Source organism: Varanus komodoensis, unplaced genomic scaffold, assembly GCF_004798865.1.
Source record: "Varanus komodoensis strain SLA01 unplaced genomic scaffold, ASM479886v1 scaffold35, whole genome shotgun sequence".
Taxonomy (NCBI): domain Eukaryota; kingdom Metazoa; phylum Chordata; class Lepidosauria; order Squamata; family Varanidae; genus Varanus; species Varanus komodoensis.
This window is the reverse complement of record NW_025335856.1, coordinates 1,232,581-1,250,722: the sequence shown is the minus strand read 5'-3', so window position 1 is coordinate 1,250,722 and position 18,142 is coordinate 1,232,581. Positions and strand designations below refer to the sequence as shown.

The window sequence follows — 18,142 nt, the reverse complement described above, 5'->3', positions numbered from 1 at the left end:
GCAAATTTGGGATTATACTAAGATTACAAATATAAAATTACCATTGAAGTGGCAAGCTGGCCACAAAATTTTCATTTTTCATTTCCCTGGCTCTCCCTCACTAACTTTTGTTGATTTCTCTGACTACCATTTAAAAATAACCTGACGTTACAAGAATTCATAGGCTACAAACCCCTGAAATTTCACTGACTATTCCTTTAAAATGGCTTAATTAAACCTATATTATAGCATATCTAGATTAGACTTTGCAATAAAAATTAAGTCAGGGTACACTACTATAAGGAAACTTATAAGATTTCCTCCTGTAAATCTTATAGAATTTACTGGTACTGGGATCAAAGCAGTGCTGGGCTTCGATCTCCAGTGACCTAGCCAATCTCGCCATCAGTTCCCCAAACGTTGAATACGACTCCTTGGGTGAGTTGGGACCCTGTGTGGTGATCACCGTGTCCGGTGAGGTGGATGCTACATCCGAATCCCCCAACTTGGAATCGTAATGGAGCAGAGGACTGGAGGAGGAGTCGGCCGGTGAGAAAGGGCCACAGACGTCGATGGAGCATCCCTCGGGATCGGAGACAGTGTACGCTGGCATACCGATGGATAGTATCCATATGGTGCATAGTCATCCCATGGTTCACAATGGGCTTGCACCCATTCTCCGGAGGGACGGACGGAAGCACGCTGCTGGTACCGCACTTGCTGAGGTGGGGCCCTCGAGGAAGCCTCAGGCGAAGGCTGCGTTGTAGGCGAGCGTGCCATTGGAGGAGCCATCTGTGGAGAGTCCCAGATCTCTCTGTCAGAAATCGATCCCAGTATGGCTGCTTCCTGATGTTCTGGCGAGGACAAGATGGAAGGAGCAACCCATCGCAGGGATCCTGGTGGGATCACCTGCATTGCCAGTTGGAGAGCCAGTCTGGTTGGTGTCGGTACTAAAGCAGCCGTTGGGACCGACTGAACAGATGATCCCAAATCACGGAGATGGGGCTGATCGGCCTTCTTGGTCTTGTGAGCCGTCTTGTCTGCCTTGTCCTTCTTAGGCTTCTTATGGCCTGAGGACTTGTCGGATCCGCTGTGCTTCCTCTTCTCCTTTTGTTTGTGAGGAGACTTAGTGGAGAGTTTGCCCTCCTGCAGAGTAGCACCATCAGCCGATGGGCGGGGTGGAGGGGCAGCCAAAGAGGAGGGGTGCGCAGCGGATTGGGCCGCCAGTTGATCAGATGCGACCAAGGCCTGGTCCCAGAGAAGCTTGCGCAGGTCGTTTTCCCGGTTTTTTCACGCCTGCTGGGTGAAGGCCTGGCAATGGCCGCACTTATCCATCCTGTGACCTTCTCCGAGCGGATCAGTGGGGGACATCTTGGCCCCACACTGAGAACACTTGCGGAAAGCCACACGCTGAGCCATCGAGATTGAAAAGGAGAAGATAGTGAAGACAAGGAATGTAAGAAGAGAATAAACTTTTTTTGGTGGGGAGGAAGGGGTAAAAAGGGGGGATGTGAAGAAAACGTCTAATGGGGAGGGATGAGTAACTTGGAAATCTTAACAAGAAAGCTAAGAGAACAGAGAGCAACAGTTCAAAGGGGATCAAGATGCACAATATAGCTACGAACTGAGAGATGAAAGGCTCAAGGCACAGCAAATGGCGGTCGCAAGGAGACTGGGAAAATGGCGGGCACTCCGCCTTCTTATACTATCGGGGGGGGCGGGAGAGGTGCAGAGTTCCCACCAAAACCATTAAGCTTTTAAATCTTCCTGGCTACAGGCACTGCGCAGGCGCAGCACCCATATGTGTGATGCACAGAGGCCATGACGAAGAACTGGATAAGGCTCACTCTGATACCATTCCATAGGTCTGAGAATGTCTTGCTGGGCACAAAAACGCCACTCTAAAATTTGCCAAGTCCAACTTTTTTTGCCACGCACACTTGAAAGTAAGCCTTGAATTCACTGTTGGCAGCTGTAGTTAAGGCAGTCCATTGTTGCTTTGCTGTTTCAGCTGTTGTGTCATCAATTTAATTTCCTGAATGTGGAAGTTCAACAGCAGTCCCTATTCTGGTAGTTCTAAAATATTGTTTTTGTATAATGATAGCAGAATTCCACGCTGATAAGCCATGCACCATCCTGAATGCCAAAAGACTTCTCAACCAACTTTTCTACAACTGTTACAACCAGGGCTTTTTTTTGTCATAGAACGCACCGGAATGGTGTTCCAGCACCTTTTTTTGATGGATTTTTCCAAGTGATTGTGAATCGCCCTGTTGAGCGTAGCAGATCGGTGGCAGAAATCATTAACGTAGTGCCTGCGGGCTGCTTGTGTGTCGGCGCTGATTGTTGGCACTGATTGTGAGGGCGCTGCTCAGGTTCGGACACTGCCCGGCTTGGGATCGGTTGTGTGGTCACGTGCTGAGTGCTTACTGCCAGCGGCGACCATTGTGTAAAAGTGTGACCCCAAGACGTGAGTTCTGGCACCTTTTTTTTTTTTTTTTACCAAAAAAGCACTGGTTATAACCATATTTCAAAATTCCTGCTAAAATGTATTTCACATTCACTTAGTTTAGTTTTTTAAAGAGCTTCTTTGCTTGAAAGGCAATTTCAACCTTTCTTCTGTCAGGAAAGTTCTCTGATAACTTCATATAGATTATTAATAGCTGAGATGTAGATGACAATTTTGCAGCTTTTGTTTGCCTTGATTAGTTTGTGAAGCTCTGCTTACAAAAAAGATCCTGAGAATTTTCAGTTTTGAAACCTGCCTAAGCATATCCAACAACTTTTTGCATTTCATGAGCAGTTCTTGTATTGCAGCTTGCACGTTTACTGCTTGGGAATTTTGCTTCTTCCACATTCTTCTTGATCTTGTCTAATACAGTGATAACCCCATGTAATGTTCTTCATTAAGAGAACAAAGCATCTAGAGAACTGATGTGCTTCCAATCATAGTGGTGCATGAAGCCTTCCTAGGTGGGGAAACTTTGAACAGATAATACATGTTGCACAAGATTAATTAGGTCCCATTTTACTGCCTATATGCCTGTTCTTGAAGACCCATGAAGCTTGCATGTCCCAAAGTCAATCTATTCTTTTTCTTATTCTCTCCAGTCCAATCTTCTTTCATATTTTTCAGAAAAAGTAATTTATATTTTGCCCATCCATACAAGTGGGAAAGAACACATATCACCCTGAAACAGCTGAACAGCTTCAGTTGTAGGAGTTGAGGGAGTGATCTTTGGTCCGGTATGGCATGGGAATCTTTTGCCACTATTTATTCCAAAAATGTCCAATAAAACCACCCAACCTTTCTGAATCACCTTGCTCAGATCTTCATCAAAATACGTAACATATGACAAACACATAACAAACATTTAGCATTTCTTCAGAAATATGGTACCAGAAAAAAATACCATATCCTTTGCTTTGGTTTTCATTGAATAGAATAGAAAAAAATAACAGCTGAGCTATTTGGCTAGCTGAGAGCACTCACTTAAAAAATGATTAATGTTGCTGCAAGAGTTAAATGACATCTTCCCCATTATTAGCTCCAAATCCCACAGGCACTCCTCTGTCATAATGTTATTTCTGATTACAGAGAAAGCCATATGGATTTGTGTGGCAAGAGGTTCTTTGCAACGTTCATTATCCTGAACACGCTTTTCAGTGCTTTGCTCTTCCTTTGGTGTTTTCATTTTTGACCTTATATATGGCTTTGAACCCATCTCCCTCCCTCACTTCTTTTTCTTTTCTTTTTCTTCAGAAAGAGAAGCTCATAAGTAGAAGCTTTTATGATGTTAAAGTGGGCCAGACAGGACTAACCCTGTGATGCAAAGAGGGCAGAGCAAAATACACTAGCAAAATACATCCATCATGTTAATGAGCCAACTGATGAGGGACTGAGTACTGCTCATGCAAGAAATTAATTACAAACTGAATTCTTCCCACTAGTGTTAGCTTCACCCTGAGGAAGGTTCCTACTGCTGGCAGGGCATGGGGTGTCAAACTACAGGACTCATTAAATCATATCCTCCACCTCTGACCCTCCTTGCACCACAGTGTCTCCCCTGAACACATGGGGTGTCTGGGTTGTTTTCACCAGCAATCAGACATCTCCTTCACTGAATACAAGGGAATGGCAGTGACTGTTTCAGTAGGGGGGGGGGGGTTATAGGGTGGGGGAGGTTGTCCTGCTGAGTCTCCTGTGCTATCCGACCCTATGTTGTTTGATGATGATGATGATGATATTATTAGCATTATATCAATATTATATTATTATTTGTATATTTTATTATACATCATATATAATTTGTATTACATTGTATTATATAATTATTATTGAAATAAATACATAGAAAACATTATATACAAAGATAATAATAAATAGCATCTATCTGGGGGCTTCTGATGTTCTTATTCCTGGCAGTTCTGATCTGAAGGAATCAGAAGGAAGTTCACAGTGCAGCTCAGACCTCATGAGAAGCTGCACACCTAGCCAAACAGACAGTACTGTGAGCCACGCACCATTTTGCCACATCTGTTCCCTAGCAATGACTGCAACACTACCCTTGGGCTCCCTTGCAGCTAATGCTCCCACAATCCCTGCCATGTCTGTCAGTATCATTACCAAGCTGGTATCCCAAATTAATGCCCTGCTCACCAGGTTGCTGTGTAAAGAAATCCAAAGATGGCTCCTGTAAGCCTGTGTCTTGTTGAAAGGCACACAAAGAAAGGGTATGAGGAAATGCCCACTTCGATGGCTATGAGGAGAACCCAAAACACTGCAAAAAAAGAGAGCGTGCATTCATTATGTTCTCTGACAGTTATGCCATCTTGAGGCCTAGCATTTTCCATGTAATTGTTTGCTGCTGCTCACTTAAAGAAGTTATGCCCTGAGAACTGATAATGCTGCTTTACCTTCACAGCTTTATTTTCAATTGCTAGGGAGAAGAAATGCAGAACCAATTACCAGTGAGGACCAACCGTACATTTCTGATAAACTGGGTTTTTTTGCTACAGTTTCTCTGACTCAAAAGAATGAGCCACTCCCTGTCAGTCCAAGTTTCTGCATCCTGCCCAAACATATCAGCAATTGGATAAATCTTCCTTGCCTTGAGATGGGGCTCCTAAGCAAGTTTACAGAGTGCCCGACACAATCCGGTGGACAAAAAAATAACAGCAGAAAAAATCAATCCAGAGTCATCAGTAAGTCTGTAAAAATAGTTGGAGACTGCTATGGCAAATCTAGACAGCATACTAAAAAGCAGAGACATCACCCTGCCAACAAAAGTGCATATAGCCAAGGCTATGGTTTTCCCAGTTGCAATGTATGGCTGTGAAAGTTGTACCATAAGGAAGGCTGAGCGCAGAAGGATTGAGGCCTTTGAATTGTGGTGCTGGAGGAGACTCCTGAGAGTCCCTTGGACTGCAAGGAGATCAAACCAGTCAGTCCTAGAGGAGATCAACCCTGACTGCTCTTTAGAAGGACAGATCCTGAAGATGAAACTCAAATACTTTGGCCACCTAATGAGAAGGAAGGACTCCCTGGAGAAGAGCCTAATGCTGGGAACAATTGATGGCAAAAGAAGGAGGGGACGGCAGAGGATGAGGTGGTTAGATAGAGTCAGTGAAGCGGTTGGTGTGAGCTTGGGTGGACTCCGGGGGATGGTGGAGGACAGGAAGGCCTGGAGGAGTGTTGTCCATGGGGTTGTGATGGGTCGGACACGACCGCGACTAACAACAACAACAAGCAATGCCCCCAGTATGAATCTGCTCTTATACAGTGGTACCTTGGCTCACGAACTTAATCCGTTCCAGGACTCTGGTCGTGTCCCAAATTGGTCGTGAGCCAAGTTAAATTTCCCCATAAGGTTAATTCGTTCTGTAACCAATTTTTTTTTAATCAGAAAAATGTGAAGCAAAGTGACAAAGAACAACAAAGATCACAACCATCTCACCCCCCCACCCCAAGCACAAGTGCAGCCATCTTCCCACCCCTGCCAGCACAACCGAGATCGTGCCTGTCATCCTTGCATGCGCCCGTCATCCCGGCGGGCTGGGGGGGGCGGGGGAGATGGACGCGATCTTGGCCATCTCCCTCCCAGCACGATCACAGCCATGTCCCCACTCAGTGGGGTGGGGAGATAGCCGGGATTGCGCCTGTCTTTCCTGCAGGAGCGTGCCCGTGATCACACATGTCTTCCCTGCATGAACGCAACTGTGATCCTGGCCATCTCCCCACTTGGGAGGGGGAGATGGCCACGATAGCAGTTGCCACCTGATGCGGAGTTCGTGACCCAAGTCAACATTTTCATGAAATTTTTGTTCGCGACCCAATTTGGTCGTGAACCAAGGCATTCGTGAGCCAAGGTACCACTGTACTATGATAATCATTTGAGACCTTCTTCAAAATGCCTCTCTTGGAGGATAGCAACAAGGGAGAAGGCCTTTTTAGTAGTGGCCCCCTGCCCCATTATGGAAAATTTCCTCACTAAGGTCTGCCTGACAGCCACACTGGCAGCTTGTTGGTCCTAGAGTACATCCATCCTCTATGCATACAATAATAGAATAGCAGAGTTGGAACGGGCCAGAAGGCCATCAGTCCAGTCTCCGGCTATGGTAGGACACTAAGCTACACCATACCATTTAGATGACTGTCCAGTGCTTTCTGAACATCTCCAGTGAGGGAAAGCCCACAACTTGAAAATTTAGTGAAGTATGAAAATCAATTGCAAAGATATGGCTTTGGGAAACTCTGGATTTTAAAATAATTGAGATGCAGCGGGGAGCAGTTAAATTAATCAAGGAGACATTTATTTGAGATGGCATCTGTACAGGAACATAGCTGGTTTGACCTCTGTAAACATCTATTGTATTGTGCTGCAGCAGCCAACATGGGAACAAAAGAGTAGCTCATTGACAATTGCCCCATCTTTGGTCTGAGGAAATGAATTCCTCTTGATCTAGTCCCATGGTGGGCAAACACTGGGGTTTTCATTAGCCATCACAGACCCCTGCAATTGTGTGAAGCAAGAATATGCACAGTGCATATGCACAGTGCTAAAAGGGAAGAAAGGCATTAAATTCCACCCTACCCAAGATATTATTATTATTATTATTATTGTTGTTGTTGTTGTTATTATTATTATTAAGCATGATTAGTTATGCTTACCTTTAGCCCAGCCAGGAATTGTAACTGGGATGTACATGTCAAGAAACAGGAACATCACTTTATCTGCAGTAACACCAAATGCAAATCCAACTGACCATCGGTTGCTATACGAGCCATTCAAGTCGACAAAATCAAAGGGTCTGCAAATCAACAAAACAATTTTTGGAACAAAACTCTGGTGCACATTAGAGTAGTTACAGGCAACCTACAGCCATCCAGATGCTGTTGGGCTACAATTCCCATGACTGATTACTGGCCATGCTGGGCAGAGCTGATAGGAGTGGATTCCAGCATCATCTCAGAGCCACAAGTTCCCCATCCTCACATGAAAAGGTATGTTCCTTGTTTCAGAATGATTAAAATAACTTTCCATCCCCAAACTTAAAAGGATCACTCATTGCTAGAACTTTTGACTGGGCTTGCACAACTGGGGTAGAAAAAGAAGTTACAGAGGTTTCTTTCCCCTTCCTTACATGTGCTGGTTCATTTCCATAATTACCTGTTGGACACAGTTGAATCCAACAAGATGGGCAGTGAGGGCTTTTCCCCAGTGCCCCAGGACTCTAGAACAAGCTTTGGCTGTAGTGGGGGCTGCAATCCGCCCATGCCAACACCAGCCAACTCTCCTCAACTGCGGGCCAGAGAATGAGCTGATGCTGCAGAGCTTCCTTTTCATTTCTCTCCCCTTTCCTTCCTTCACAAGCTTCCCCTTCCACTGCTCTCTCTCCCGGTTTGATCCAAGGCCTGGCTGCTGTGGAATCATGTATCCTCTAACATTTCATGGGCACTCTCACAAACCTGAAACAGCCTTGGTGTCACAACAATCTCTGCCTGAGACTGATGCACACCACACGCAGACACAGACGCACACATATATATTAGGTTGTTGGTGGCTGAATGGTGTTGCATTTACTCTGCAATATATTGTCTTGCCCCATCTTCAGGACCTTGGGCGAGAGAGGCCTGGTCAACTCACTAGAAGAAACCTGCCCAGAACCATCTTGGAAGCATTCTCCCCCTCGGGCCTTTTGCCACTGAATGATTCTACAGTCAGAAGACTTGGGGACCAGCCCACAAAGACGGAGGCCAGTTGCCCTTGTGAGGTTTGTCCTTCCCTGATGCAGCGGTAGGAGACTGTTGTTTTGGGTGGAAAGGGTAGTTCCTTTCAAGGATGCTATACCTGTCCCTCCTAGAAGCCTATGGTTAGATCTGGAAAAATTACTACTTTCACCCAAGGATGACCCTTGCTGGATGGGCGCACAGTATTCTCCAACTCACATCAACACCCCGAAGCGTCTGCTGAGTAAGGAGAAATTTTCATCAAAGCAGCATCTTCTTGCTCTCTTTTCAAGAAAGGCCAGGACTATAATGATGATGAACTGCAAGTACAGGGGAAGCATTGAGAGGGTAAAAAAGGCATTGAAGTCTTCAGAAATTAATGCAGAATAGCAGGACCCAATAATTCAGATCAAGAAATGTTCCCCATCTACTTCCCTCCATGTTTGACTACAGCTCCCTTCATCCCCAGCCAGGGTTTCACATATGTCTGAAAAATGTAGGGGAACCATTACAGTGCTACAGTTTTGTTTCTGCAGAGACTCGATAGCATTGCAGAATAGGTAGCCACATCTCTGAGTCAAGTGAGATTAATGCTCCAACATGTTAAATCATACATGTTGTGCTACAATTATTATGGGATCTCCAAAGATTGCTAAAACCCACCATTAAAACATACCTCCATACACCCTGGCCTGATTTGCCTGATGAAAGAGCCCACATTTTTTAAATCATGGATTGTTTGGGAGCACGTGGGAATGAGGGGTACGCTGCCCTCCGAATGCACACCCACCTCCAGTCTGCTGAGCAATCCAGGAAAGCTCTGATCTTGCTTGTTCTGTAGGACAACTGAACCCAGAAATCTGGGCTGTTGAGGGAGAACGCCCAAATATATATCCAAGGGGAAAAATACCCAACAGGCATGCAAGTCTTTGAGGGAAAATATTTGGATATTCAAAAATAAGTGAGGAAGAAAATGGTATTAGTGTCAGAGGCAGACTAATTGGTAAACATCACAAGTGCACTGCAAGGGAACAGTAGATATTCTTTTCCATGGTTGTGAAGAAGGCCAGTGCTTAGCAGGGCAAGGGTAGAATAGTACAGCTTCTCTCTCTTAGCAGATCTCTGGCCTGGAATGACCCGAAAGGACCAAGATGATTAACTGCCAGCCTATTGCAACTATTCCAGGCAGTGCTGTCCTGGAGACACAGCCTTGCTATACTGCCCAGACCAAGCTGTGTTTTACAATCTGAGAGTGGAAGAATTGTTGGATGGTGCCCAGTGAAATGGTGAAGCTTGAGGCCTTTGTGTGCCTCCTGGAATGCTAATGGACTGGAGGGACTTTGCTGGCCCATTTGGACTAGACTTCTGCTTTTACTGGAATGGGAGGCATTCTCTAAGCAATGCAAAAGCAGGGGTAGCTGCTGGCTGTTGTTCTTGAAGGTGGTGTATTGTACGTTCCTGGGTCTCGTGGTCCTTTGCCCTTTTACCTAATTTTTATCCTTTTTAATCTCCCTTTCCCCTTCTATTAGATAAAGTGGTTAATTAGCTTAGGTTCTCTGTGGTTCTTGAGTTGGGTTCAGTACTGACTCCAGTGCTTAAGCATAGACTGGTAAGTACCTAATTTGGTTTCCGAAGAGCAGAGGCAGTGGGGGTTGCTGGATTTCCTCCTCCACCTGCCACATACCCAGCCTCAGCCTTGAAGCATCCAGACGTCTCAGAGGGAAAGGGCATCCCACTGTTAATCCAGGTCCTGCCTAAATGGCAGAAAGACTGGGCTGTTGTCCTTCCTTCCTCCACTGTAGAAAACCTTTCCATACAGCTACATCCTATCTTATATGGAAGGCTCAATTATTTTTACTTGTCACATCCTGTTCAAAAGTCTACACAAAGGGAAGCAGGGTGGTGAATGCTACAGCAGAGCCTGTCCTAGCTGGACCGTCCCCTGCCACCAAGGAACCTGTGGAAGAGGTCCCAGAAGAAAAAGGGAAGTAGGCAGCTGAAAAAGGACACCTCTCACCATCTGCCCTATGGGGACACTCCTGGTCACTTTTTTAAAATACTACTTATTGTGTTTTTATGCATGACTGCTAACTTAGAAAGCCAACTAGGAAGGAAGGAAGGAAACCAACCCCAACAGAAGCCTGTGAAGAGACAAGAAACTTGCACTGCTAAGCAAAGCATTCCATGTGAAACTTGCCTTGCTCTTATTTGTTTATTATATTTATATGCCACTTTTTTCCTTCCAAGGACTTCAGGGCAGCTTACATAATTCTCCTCCTCTCACTCTGACAACAACAACTATGTGAGGTAGGTTGGGCTGAGAGTATGTGGCTGACCCGACGTCACCCAGTGAGCTCCATGGCTGAGCAGGGACCAGAACCTGGATTGCTCAAGTCAGACCCACACTCCAGAAAGCTGGCCTCTTTTATGAGGTAAACATAACACTGCACGTTTCTACGGTTAGATGCAAGGATGTCTTATTGTTAGATACCTCTTGTAACCATATTGTGAAGAACTGTGTGTGTGCCATGATTCAACATCTGAGAACCACTGTGAGTAAAACTCCTTATTTCTTGGGGAAGATCCAGAAATCTTTGGCTATTCAGACTCTCTAGGTCATTCAGGGCCTTAGACTGTGCATATAGCAAATTCCTAGGAGGTGTGGATGGATGCAAGTAATTCTAACAATCACAACAGTTTCCCACAGTGTCACTCTGAGCCTGTGACAATCAGAATTTCAGGAAAGCAGAAATTTTCAGTGTGCAGAAAGGTTTCAAGAAAAGCACCCAGTGAATCCAAACATTTGCAAGTTTTCCCACATACCAAAATGGGTTCCTAAGTTAGAGGTGCACAGTTTAACTGGGAAAAACTAAGTAGTCAATTATTATCAAACAGGTAGTTTACTTACCGATGGAATAAGTGAATAATGTAGAAAAAGGCTCGACTCTATTGGCTCTATACAAGAGTTATTTTGGGCGTTTTTCCTGTAAGGTAAAAAAACCAAATATAAGCAATATTTTGCAAGAGGCAGATTTCAGCACTCTCAAAACTGTTCTCCAAACTTCCTTTTTTGTAGAAAGATCTCTGCTGGGAATAACACGTCCAGCCTTCCCCAACCTGATGCCCTCCAAATCTTTTAGAATATGATTCCTCGCACACCTTGGCCAGCATGCTGGGATTTGTAGCCTGACACACCTGGAGGGCATCAGGTTGGAGAAGCCTGGTCTAGAGCAACGGTTTTCAACCGCCAGTCCACGGACCAGTTCCAATACTCCGGAGCTTTCCTGCCGGTCCATGATGGGGCCGCATTCTACGCACCACAGACCAGCACGGGGGCTGGCTGTGTTTCACCACCTCTTCCTTGGTTGGTATTGCATTCACTGGGAGTACACCAGTGCCCGGGGGTGGGGGACAGGGAGGGGAGAGATAGCTGGGTGGGAGCCAGCTGGGAGCCGCGCTGCACTGATTTCAGTATGTTGTTCTTTTGTTGGCATTTTTTGTTGCTTGGTTTCTGGTTGGAGAATTTTTTTCTTTTTTGGGTACTGTGTTCAGAAACGAATACACAGAATATTGTATTATGTGTACGGTGCTTTTGGTTTCTACTTCAGTGATCTCCAAGGTGGTTTTCCTGTTTTCGCCGCTCCCCAGCTGTGAAAAGCTTGAAAACCACTGATCTAAATAACACTTTCTTTCACTAAAAAGGCAAGCTCCTTTCAACCAAAAGGAGTTATTTTAACAACATGAGAATGCACTGTTATTTTAAAAATGTCTCAATCCAAGCAGAATTGAGAGCATTTTACAAGACATAAAAGTCTATTGATAGCAAGTACAATACTATAGAAAAAAGAAGAATGTCATGTAGTAAACGGAGCAAGTAAAAGTAAAGCGGAGCAACAATTAACTATGAAAAGAGGCAAAAGTGAAGGCAAAATTTTTAAAAAATTAACCTTATTGTTTTTAGAGACTGAAAAGGGCAGCTTAAGAGCTGCCTTTCACACACCCCATTCTGATGGCCACTAACAGCCTCTTCTAAATGCCCAAGTAGCACCTTAGTAGGGGACCTTTCTCCTTGCCAGCCATGGGCAAGGAAAAGATGTCGAGCTGCCTATCACAATCCCCAGGAAAGAAAGTTAAAATCCAAAAAAGCCAAAGAAGGGTGGTGACAAGGGCAGGCTTGGGAAGGGTGGCAAAAATTCTTGCTGAGCACCTTGCCAACCAGTGGGTATTCTCCATGGTTACTCAAACTCCTAGAATAGTCCATGGTTCTCACAGTGGTTTGTTTCAAACGAAGACACATAATGAAAGAAGAGGTCACGGAGGGTAACCTGGGCTGGCTTTGGTTTGGTGACACAACAACCAACTGTGGCTCACTGCTCATGAGGTGTGAATCATGTCAATATAGTCAGTAAAAATGCCTGAACAAATAAAAAAGATCTTGATCTGGTGGCTGAACTTAGATTTTCAACAGTTAGAAGTCTGCCCATGCTCAGCTTTCAGTGAATTAGGAAAAAATGCCACCTCCCTTCTCCGCTTTTGCCAAGGAATGGTCTGCTGGCTGGCTGGCCCACACACGGAAGAAGCAGACAATCGGACAGCAGAATGCCCTCGATTGTGTGCACAAAAAACTGAATGGATGTTTCATCATTGAATAGCAGGAAATATAAGGGGAGATACGATAGTACTTGATAGGCTGTTCCAAAGAGGAAGGGCAGGATCTCTTCTGGATTATCCCAAAGTGCAGGACCCAGAATAATGGGCTCAAGTTACAGGAAGCCAGATTCTGGCTCAGTACCAGGCAAAAATTCCTGACTGTTAGAGCAGTAGGACAATGGAACCAGTGGCCTAGAGTTTGCGGGATCTCCCATCCTAGAGGCATTCAAGATGCAGCTGGACAGCCTAACCTTAACCCCAGCTAGGCCAGTAGAGAGGGATGCAGAGAGCTGCAGTCTGACAGCATCTGCTGCACCACTCCTTCCGCTTCCCAAATGTACAGGCACAGAGGTAAAAATTTCTCTAACAGAATATGTAAGTGAACCTTGTTTAAGCAATGAGGCATCCCAGAAATGAAGCCAGAAGCACAGCCAGAAGCTCTGGCATGCACTGGTTTGACTAAGTTTAATCCTCTTGGCTTGGAAGGGATGCTAGCTTTCTTACATTTTGGCTTGACCCGCTGATGATGTCCAGGAGGGAGTGCCTGCAGCAGATGCCCAGGGCCCGATTTCTCCCTGCAATGGCTGATGGCTCCCGACTCAGGGCAGATGAGACCTTCTGCACCCTCTGTGGGTCTGAGGGCCAGTGACTGTCATCCTGCAGTTGGTGAGCATCTGTTTCCATCCTGTGTCCATCTGGAAAATGCCTGCTTTTGAGGATGATGGAAGCAGCCAGGAGTACCCAGTCGGAAGCATAAGCCATATGCAATGGGGAGTGGGGTTTGTGTATCATTTAGAGAGGTGCAGAAGGAAGGTTAGGAGGTGCAGCTTGTCTTACCAGATATCCAAAGCTGCACTTGCCAAGGCTCGCTTTGGTGTTGGGGAAATTCAAATAAATCTTCATAGAGAACGGTTGGTTATATGTGCCTTTGTGATATAAAATCAAACCTGCAGTGTTCTTGCTCCTCTTGCCCAGAAAGAATCAGAATTCCAAGTCAGGATCCTTTGTTTCCCTGAAGCTTTTTTAGTCATCTGTTTAAGAGACTGAGACCCTAGGCACCTGCTACATTTAGTTGCAAAGTTAAGTTTGTTCCATTGTTAGCATTTCACTGCATTGAGGCTTTTGTTCTGTTAATCCGCTGGACTGCAGCAAACTGTACTGACTAGTTTCCTGCAAGTCAGTACCCACACCCAAACCCACTTGTGATTCATGTGCCTTTCCCTTTGCCATATCAATCAATCACTGATATTTACTGTACCATTAGGTCATGCCCCCTCTGAAGTTTCTTCACATTGTTTTGTTCATGAATACATTATCTGTTGGTATGTACCCATTCTTTGCTCATCATCAACCCCAACTCCTGTGTATGGGACTCAAAACCTATAAAACACTCAGCATATGTTCTGGAACTTGTAGTTGGTGCGTGTGCCTCTACCCAACAGTGCTGTTCATGAAGGCTTACCTCTGCAGAGGGGTTTCCTGGGTGTTGTTACCAATAAAACTGCTGAGGTTCATAACATAATTGTCTCCCTGTGGATCCAAGCATACATTCTCACAGGCTGCTAAACTGAGATTCCCTGACAGTGTACATTATTAGCCTTTCCCAACTTGGCTCCCTCCAAGACATCTCAGGATGATGGCACCAGTAGGCCAACCTTGCTGGAAGGCATCCAGGTGGGGAATCCAGTCAGCACAAGAGCTTTTTAACTCTTTGGATCTGGCCATTCTCATCAGCTGCCAAAAGAGCTCTAAAATATACGTTCCACACTTGATGAAATGTTCACCAGCAGGAGATTCCTTTCCTTGTTTTAGCACTATTTGCTAACTCCAGGCAATAACTAATCACAGAGAACTAGTGCCAAACAAAGTGATGACACTCCCCCCCCCCCCGGCACAGCTTCTGGATGCCCCCATGTGTCTCTCTGCTTCTCGTTTCCAGATCTGTATTACATGGATATTTGGACTGCGGCAAAGAGCAGCCAACAGGCTGCAAATGTGCAAAATCGAGCATGCACATAATTGAGCATGTTGAACACAAGGTTGTGGATTACATTAAAGCCCAACCCAAAAAACAACAACAATGCTGCAGTATTGCTATTGTTGTGAAAATTCAGATCAATCCTCGGAGAAAAAATTGCTTATATGTGCCTTTGCGTTATAAAATCAAACCTGTACCCCTTTCTCAGAAAGCAGCAGAATTCCAAGCCAGGTCACTGTTTAGTGTTGCTGTTGCCTTAAGAAGATAGCATTCTTAGCTGGACTGAGAAGCTGCTGGAGGCTAATACTTTTAGTGAGGAAATACCTGTGTTCTCATCAGCTGCAAAAAAACTGAAAAAATGATGTCCATTTGTTTCTGAATGGACCCACCTACGCATCTAGTCCCCCAGAGGCAAGCCCCTGGGCAGTGTAGATGTCAAACCAGATTTCCTGAATGGTTCCTCCATTAGACACATTTGCATGTTTAAACAGACAGACTGGCTGACCTGAACTGCCAAGAATTTACTAGAATGACCTGTCAATAAAGCAATCAGTAATGTTTTCCATGCTATTGTTACCAGTATTTCTGATCGGTTTAGAACATTATGTCATGCCTAAAGACATCAAGATGCTGTACCAACATTATCTGGAAACATAACACTCTGTATTGGCGTATGTCACTAGCAAGTTATAGAAGTGTCTGTACGTGGGCTGTGATTTGTAGTTGAGTTTGCCTCTACTCAGTAATATATTATCGTTAGCGAATGCAGGTACTGGGCCACCGATCAATAAAGCCGCAGAGGTTCAACCATTTGATCTTTCCCACAGATCCAAGTGTTCATTTCCTCGCAGATTGAAAACTGAGATTCTTTCACTATTCACATGAGCCACTGTTATCATTTCATTGCTTTTATTTCCCACTTTTCTTCCTCTTGCACGGAATCCAACGTGGCTTTCCATGTTATCCTCACAACAACCTCCCTGTAAGAATCTGTGACTGGCCCAAAGTCACCCAGTGAGTGTCAAGGTAGAGTGGGAACTCTTGCACCCAGTTTGGCACTCTTAACCACTGCGCCACACTGGCTCTCAACACAACCATGTCTCTACAGAGACCCTCCTGTGTGTTCTCAAAAGGATTCAAATGCGGATTCAGTGTGTCGCCATTTCGAACACACCAAGTAGACTCTTCCAGAGTTTTGGTCCTTACTTCAGGAATGCTAACGCTGCAATCCTATACCTATTTGCCTGAGAGTATGCCTTGTTGCACTCATGGGATTTACAGCTATGTCAATATCTACAGGATTGCTCTGCAAGAAGTCTGAGTTCTAACATATTTCTCTGCATTTCTAATCTGCCCACTAGCTAATATTCTCTGGGCAGATTACAGCAAAGAAAAATGTCATTGAACAGTTAAAAATCTAAAATACAAATATTTAATAAAATATAAGATAATGCAAAAATATCAACACCACAATAATAAAAAACTGCTGTAAATATTTAGAACTAGATCTCTAAAATGCTGGAAGAAAGGAATCCTCTTTGGGGAATGTATTCCAAGGCCCTGTGAGTCTTAAATGCAATAAAATGGGCCAAACTGGTGCTTCACTGATAGCCAATATGCTTTTTTCTGAATTAAAGGTGGAAGAACACTTCAGTCCAATAGTCCGAACATTTTAGAGCATGACAGGGGAAACCTGTGGCATTCTGGCTACCCTCTCACTCCCACCAGTCCCAGCCAATGGTTAGGGATTATAGGAGCAGTAGCCCAGTACCAAATGGAGGGCCACAGGTGTTCCCACCTCATTTTAGAGGAAGAACTTCCATTACAGCTGGGAATCTCTGCATTTAGAGCCTGAATGTCTAAGAATATGCTGGAGACAACAGAAGAGAGACCTACATCCCTCTTCAGGCCATGCATATGAGCTTCTCAGAGGAATCTTGTTGGTCAGTGCTGGAAATCAACACTCAACTAGATGGGCTTCATTCATGGTTTAGTAAATATCTGGGCCAGATTTCACTCAGTGAAAAATCAGTTCTAATCAAAATAATCTCCACTGGAAACAGTTTTTGTTTTGTTTTGTTTTACCACTAATAGGTAAATTAATAAGTAAATTAATAGGTAAATTAAATTAATACCACTAATTCAACATCAAGCTACACAGAAATCCTTTGCTTTACAACGGGGAACATTATAATGTTGCTAGGAAAAATTATTTCTCCCCAGCTAATGTGAGGGTTGTGGCTAAGCTCAGAGGGAACAGGAACATGGAGTGGGGGTGTCACATTACATGAGCATGCCTGATAATAAGGGGCAGCTGGGGCTCTGTCCTGCCCTGACCTGGTCCCACCACACCGCTTGCTCTCCCCCAACAGTCACAGTACTGCTCCTGGCATTTTGCCTGCAGTAGCCCAAACATTTCTGATTGGGTGCTCTCCAGCCAGGGCAGGCATCAAGGCTCAGCGTATCCATTACATGCAATGATTGAAAAGTCTTGTGCCATCTTTCTGCACACGTATTTTGCTCACAGACACTTAATTCTTCCTAGTGTTCCATTCAGGCTGAGACTCTGGGGCAGACGCCTTCATGCCCATTTAGCAGAGTGAATAAAACAAAACGATAGACCCAGCTGATTTCTCACATTTTGAAGTATGGGAACATGACCATAGGGAAGGGCTTAAAGCCCTTTGAGGTCAGTTATAGACTTTAAAGCACTCTGCCCCTTGTTGGAAATGAGTTAAATCTGGAGTCCAAAATTAACCTAAATGTTCCAGTAACCCCGAGCTAATATACATGCCTCAGGGGATTTGTATGAAGCTAGAAACAAAATATTTACAAGAGGGGGAAACTAGACTAGCTTTCTTGATTTTCTTATAGAATATAGTGCATACCAACACCTGCTTCCCATGTATGTAATTTATAATAATTGATTTTCTTTTTGCCAAGGAACTCTGATGGCTCACTGCTTCTTTTAAACAAAAACCTGAACTACACAAGGACTGGAATTAGGCAACTCGCATTCATAGGCTATTATGTATTATGTATGTATCAATATCTAAATCACTCTGAATGGTTCATAGCAATTCATGAACACAAATACAATAATCAAAATAGATAATAACAGTATAAATGCAATAATAACTTCCCAATATATAAAATATAAAATGGTTTAAATGACTAAAGCTGCTTCAGTTAAGATCTGACCTGTTCAAACATGCCCCATCTCATGCTATCAAGTGCCTGGGAGGATAGGCGCATCCTGGCACCAAAAAGGCAACAGTGTTGGGACCAAGCATGGCTCCCTGGGA

The 18,142-nt window shown here is 44.5% G+C and overlaps 1 protein-coding gene across 2 annotated transcripts in view; it reads right to left on the bottom strand.

The window, feature by feature from the left end:
• Positions 1 to 18,142, bottom strand: part of LOC123028130 (stimulated by retinoic acid gene 6 protein-like) — a 49,218-nt gene that overhangs the window by 26,378 nt on the left and 4,698 nt on the right. For both annotated transcript variants that reach the window (XM_044439669.1, XM_044439670.1), the window contains exons 2-5: positions 11,118 to 11,193; positions 8,429 to 8,529; positions 7,151 to 7,290; positions 4,640 to 4,760 (exon numbers count right to left, since the gene is read on the bottom strand). In XM_044439669.1, coding sequence (XP_044295604.1) covers positions 4,640 to 4,760; positions 7,151 to 7,290; positions 8,429 to 8,529; positions 11,118 to 11,193 — 438 coding nt within the window. The remainder of the gene's footprint in view (positions 1 to 4,639; positions 4,761 to 7,150; positions 7,291 to 8,428; positions 8,530 to 11,117; positions 11,194 to 18,142) is intronic.